The sequence below is a fragment of the Lissotriton helveticus genome, chromosome 5_1 (genome assembly GCF_964261635.1).
Source record: "Lissotriton helveticus chromosome 5_1, aLisHel1.1, whole genome shotgun sequence".
NCBI lineage: Eukaryota > Metazoa > Chordata > Amphibia > Caudata > Salamandridae > Lissotriton > Lissotriton helveticus.
This window is the reverse complement of record NC_136065.1, coordinates 83,550,529-83,556,528: the sequence shown is the minus strand read 5'-3', so window position 1 is coordinate 83,556,528 and position 6,000 is coordinate 83,550,529. Positions and strand designations below refer to the sequence as shown.

Genomic DNA, 6,000 nt, shown 5'->3' with positions numbered 1-6,000 from the left:
ACATGCTGCAGTGGGTGGAGGCAAAATATGAGTGACACAACAACAGACCAATGGACGAAAAGGGGTGGCTGAAAGCCCCTATATGTAATATATTATGCATATTTTAGGAACATCAAAAGGTTTTGGCTAACACAAGACCTAAAAATACAAAAGAAACCTCACATCGTGATATTTTTAATGAATGACTGAAATGTATGGATAAAACCTGCATGCATATTTTTACATAATTAAATTATTCATATAGGTGTCAGTAAATGTACACACAGGCATTGGCCCTTCTTGGTGCAGTCTGTTTGGACAAAGTTTAGAAGGGCTTAAGAACAGCGGGATCTGTATGTACTCTTTGCGATATAATGTACAGATCTGCGGTTACTACAAAGTATAGTAAATATTTACAGATTCTCTGGGGAGCCCTGTTACATGGTAGACATTGAATCGTTCTAATCGGATGTATGACATTACAACGCATGCTTTTACCACGCATGCCTTTACAACGCAGTTTTTACAACGCATAGTGCTTAGGGGCGCTGGATAGTGAATAGTTTAATTTACTATTCCAACTCCAGTCCCCGTGGATAGTAGGGAAGGTGTTGGATAGTAAATTAAATCTATTCCCTATCCTAGAGCGCCCCCCAGCGCAATGCGTTGTAATGGTTTGCGTGTAAAAGTTGCGTCGTAAAGGCACTGCGTGGTAAAAGTTGCGTTGTAAAGGATATTTCCCGTTCTAATCACACACAGGAGCGGTGCAAGCTGCAGACATGTTGTGGAGATATTTCATTATCATGCCTTACACTGGCCCTGAAGGACTTTCCATCCTTACACTATTCACAGAATCCTGGGGAAGCCCCTCTCTCTTCTTTCAGCATCTGCCTGAAACGTCATAAGCGGTAAGAAACCAGAAACAGCTGAGGAAAGACTAGGAGTAAAGAAATGACTAAACAATGCACTTACAGCACCAGGACGTCTGCTAAATAAACACATACAAACAATTAAAGGTACACGCCTAATATCTGCAAAGTGTATATATTTCTTATGTTTACATTTGATTTAGAAATAGTTAATAGTGACCACTAACTATGAACAAGCATTGAAAATGCAATAGGTCTCGCAATAACGCGAGTCTGAACTATTAGCATTGTAAATGATTATGCCCTTTATTTTTGCGTTCTGGTTTTTGGAACATAAATAAAAGGCTTTGCCATTTACAAGGCCTATAGCTTAAATTTGCGTTAAAACGAGACCTATTGCATTGCAATGGTGGTGGTGCTGCTGAGTTTTCTCTGAATCTGCACCCACAATCTGCACCCGTGTGTGAGTGGCGTTGCGTGTGTGAGTGGCGTTGTGTGTGTGAGTGGCGTTGCGTGTGTGAGTGGCGTTGCGTGTGTCAGTGGCGTTGCGCGTGTCAGTGGCGTTGCGTGTGTGAGTGGCGTTGCGTGTGTGAGTGGCGTTGCGTGTGTGAGTGGCGTTGCGTGTGTGAGTTGCGTTGCGTGGCTGAGTGGCGTTGCGTGGCTGAGTGGCGTTGCGTGTGTGAGTGGTGTTGCGTGTGTGAGTGGCGTTGCGTGTGTGAGTGGCGTTGCGTGTGTGAGTGGCGTTGTGTGTGTGAGTGGCGTTGCGTGGGTGAGTTGTGTTGCGTGTGTGAGTGGTGTTGCTTGGGTGAGTGGCGTTGCATGGATGAGTGGCGTTGCGTGGATGAGTGGGGTTGCGTGGATGAGTATGAGTGGGGTTGCGTGGATGAGTGGCGTTGCGTGTGTGAGTGGTGTTGCTTGGGTGAGTGGCGTTGCGTGGGTGAGTGTGGTGTTGCGTGGATGATAGTGGGCTTGCGTGGGTGTGAGTGGCGTTGTGTGTCTGTAAGTGTTGCTGTGTGGGTGAAAGTGGCACAGAGCCTTTGATGTGACATTTCAGGTGCAGAGCATGAGATTGATGCAAGGAGCAGGCATGGGAAACAAAACCTTCCTGATGTGAGAGACGATAACGGGTGCATATGCATAGGAGGAGAATACAGGTATATGGCATGTGAAGATATCAGGTGGAAAGATTGGGTAGGGAAGATAATAGGTTCAGGGCTTGCAAGGCATGAGTAGAGTAAAGCATGACAAAATGGTGCAAGGCATGAAAAGAAACTAATGCCAGGTGTGGAAATTGAGGAGTAAAAATAACGATACGGCATGAGATGTCCAGCAAGAGAATATAAAATGTGTGCCAAATTCAGGTGGCATGGGTAGGTAATCTAGTTCAAGCAACTGTGATATAAGTGACATCACAGGCTTTGGTGTGCAAGGCTAGCGAAGGGCCGTCACTGATGTAAGGCTTAGGAAGAGAACATAAAACGTCGAAAACAAGGACAGCGAACAAGATAGCTGTCTGACCGTAGCTGATCCGAAAGTTGCCTTGTTTGCTATGATTACAAGTGCAAAGAATGTCCCGAGAAGGTAGGGAGTGCAAGGCATGATACAGGAAATTATGTGTGCCTTAAACCATGGTAATGTAAGCAAACTGATACAAGTTGATCGGCCGGGAAGCGGCCAGGAAACACAAGTACGGCCGGCCACATAATTAGGGGAGGAGAAGCCGCACAGCACACGCTGGGAGAAGCCCTTTGATGTGCTGTGCGGCCGCGATGCGCGCTCTGTGCTGGGGGAGGGGGGAGGGCCATTAGGAACAGGAACAGATGGCCAAGAAAGTGTATGGGCCAAATGCGTGTGCCTGTACGTGCACTCGAAGAAAACGCCACGGAAAAAAGCGGTGGTTTGACTATCCGATGGAGCACTTGAATTCTCCCCCATTTCCCATTGCTTCGCAATGGAAAAGGACGAGACCTAAAAATGATTAGAGTAAAAGTGTCTTTTCTGTTTTATTCACTTTTTCAGTAGGTCTACCACGAGAAAGCAAACTCAGCTTTTTATTGTAGTCACTATTAGGTTTAGACCTCTGACCTTCGCGAACAGAGACTGTTTGAGTACAAAAGTAACTAATATGAGCAGTGTAAATTGTGAATAGAAGGGAAATTCTATGGTGTTCAAAGTCAAATAATATGTGTAGATATAACCAGTAAAATATTTACAAATAATTTTTCGAATGAAATATAGAATTGTTTTTGCACAAATGTTTTTTGATCAAAGCCAATGGAATTAAGGGATTTTGCACAAGTTTAATTGTGCCCATAATTATTGATATGCCACATGTGCCACATAAAACTGTGCCTACCTCAAACAGATAAACAAGCATTTGCAATGCAATGGGTCTCGCATTGGTGAAAGTTAGAGATATTAGAGGTGCAAAAGAGATCGCAGAATTGACAAGTTAAAAATAACTCGGAGTATATTATACAAATCCATATTTAGGTGACCGCTCCTGGCACTTACAGAACTTGAGAAGAAAACCAAATTGCTGGTATTTTTGCTGAGAAAGGAGGGAAACCCTCGAGTCAGAGCACAGGCAGCAGAGGAGTCAGTTCCCTGCTCTGTGACTGCAACATGAACCCGGAAGTCCCGGCGCAGCCAGAGAGGGGCAGACGCACAGACACACCCACTGCACAGAGAGAGGGACAGACGCACAGACACACCCACTGCACACAGAGAAGGGCAGACGCACAGACACACCCACTGCACACAGAGAGGGACAGACGCACCCACTGCACACAGAGAGGGACAGACGCACAGACGCACCCACTGCACACAGAGAGGGACAGACGCACAGACACACCCACTGCACACAGGGAGGGGCAGACGCACAGACACACCCACTGCAGCCAGAGAGGGGCAGACGCACAGACACACCCACTGCACACAGAGAGGGACAGACGCACAGACACACCCACTGCACACAGAGAAGGGCAGACGCACAGACACACCCACTGCACACAGAGAGGGACAGACGCACCCACTGCACACAGAGAGGGACAGACGCACAGACGCACCCACTGCACACAGAGAGGGACAGACGCACAGACACACCCACTGCACACAGGGAGGGGCAGACGCACAGACACACCCACTGCAGCCAGAGAGGGGCAGACGCACAGACACACCCACTGCACACAGAGAGGGACAGACGCACAGACACACCCACTGCACACAGAGAGGGGCAGACGCACAGACACACCCACTGCACACAGAGAGGGGCAGACGCACAGACACACCCACTGCACACAGAGAGGGACAGATGCACAGACACACCCACTGCACACAGAGAGGGACAGACGCACCCACTGCACACAGAGAGGGACAGACGCACAGACACACCCACTGCACACAGAGAGGGGCAGACGCACAGACACCCACTGCACACAGGGAGGGGCAGACGCACCCACTGCACACAGAGAGGGACAGACGCACCCACTGCACACAGAGAGGGACAGACGCACAGACACACCCACTGCACACAGAGAGGGGCAGACGCACAGACCAGACACACCCACTGCACACAGAGAGGGACAGCACCCACTGCACACAGAGAGGGACAGACGCACAGACACACCCACTGCACACAGAGAGGGACAGACGCACAGACACACCCACTGCACACAGAGAGGGACAGACGCACAGACACACCCACTGCACGCAGAGAGAGACAGACGCACAGACACACCCACTGCACACAGAGAGAAACTGAAACTTACCTTCACTTCCTGCATTTCTGCATCATGGCGGCAGCAGCTCAGCTCGGGAACCTCCAGGAAGAGGCCACTTGTTCCATCTGTTTGGATTATTTTAAGGATCCGGTGTCCATAGAGTGTGGACACAACTTCTGCCGCTCCTGCATCACCCAGAGCTGGGAGGGAAGAGATGGAAACTTCCCCTGTCCACAGTGCAGGGAAATATCATCTGGGAAAAGCCTCCGACCCAACAGACAACTGGGGAACATGGTGGAAATGTTAAAACAGCTTCATCTGCCCCCCGTGAAGCCCCCAGAGGAGAATCTGTGTGAGAAACATAACCAGGCACAGCTGCTGTTCTGTGCAGAGGATCAGAGGATGATATGCTGGGTCTGCCGGGAGTCCAAGGAGCATAAAACTCACTCAGCAAGTCCTGTAGAGGAGGCTGCAGAGGAGCACACGGTACGTCTGTGGGTGATCAGGGATTACAAATTCGCTTGTGAGCCTCCAAGGGGCAGCCGGAGAGCACACGCTGTGTGTGAGAGTGTTCCAGAAGGCGCCATGTCACTGGGACAACACTTTTACATTCCTGGATTTTGCTTTTTACATATTTTGACCTGGTGTGTTCAAGCAATAGGGTCCAGTAAAGTGAATCAAACTACAAATCCCAGAATGCACTGAAATGTTAAATCAAAATCCTAGAAATGAAAAAGTTGTGTCCCAGTGGCATGGAGTCATCTGGTCACCCTCCCTGTGTATGCCATAGAGGAGGCTGCAGAAGAGAACAGGGTGTGTCTGTGGATGTTTATGGATCATAATGCACCCGCGGGGCCCAAAGAGAAGTCTGTGCAAGGAGGGTGTGTGGGTGTTCACGATTCACAAGTGAAGGAAGTATGTACATTCTACAGAGGAAGAAGCTGCAGAGGAGCACAAGGTATGTGTGTGGACGATCATGATTCACAATTGAATAAACGTGTTAAGTCTTTAAGAGCATACAATGTATATTTAGGGGTGTTAAGTGTTCTTCGAGAAGGCTGCTGAAAAATACAAGGTATGTTTGTTGGTGTTTAGGGATTGTAAGTGAATCCACTCCATGAGGGCTTTATAGGAACCTGTAAAAGAGCACAAGGTGTGTCTGTCAGAGCGCTGGGATCAGAGGCTGTATACTGTGAGCCACAGAGGCGGCTGCAGAGGATCAGAAGGGATGTGTGTGGGTGTTTTAGGATCTTACATTATACTCATTCCGTGTAACACTGCAGTGTGAGTTGTCGGTGTCAGAAGACTTGACGCGACAATGCAGGGTGTAGCACACGAGCTCAAAGGAGCAGAGACACAGCAGAAGAGCTGCAGCAATGCATTGTGACGCACACAGGGTCTCAAGGGCATTGGTGCAGTTGACTCCCCAG

The 6,000-nt window shown here is 48.7% G+C and overlaps 1 protein-coding gene across 1 annotated transcript in view; it reads left to right on the top strand.

Moving 5' to 3' along the window:
- The first annotated feature begins 4,583 nt into the window (after nucleotides 1-4,583).
- LOC144754173 (E3 ubiquitin-protein ligase TRIM39-like) overlaps nucleotides 4,584-6,000 on the top strand; it is an 80,477-nt gene continuing 79,060 nt past the window's right edge. Inside the window, exon 1 of the mRNA XM_078641754.1 lies at nucleotides 4,584-5,056. Coding sequence (XP_078497880.1) covers nucleotides 4,643-5,056 — 414 coding nt within the window. The 5' untranslated portion in view covers nucleotides 4,584-4,642. The remainder of the gene's footprint in view (nucleotides 5,057-6,000) is intronic.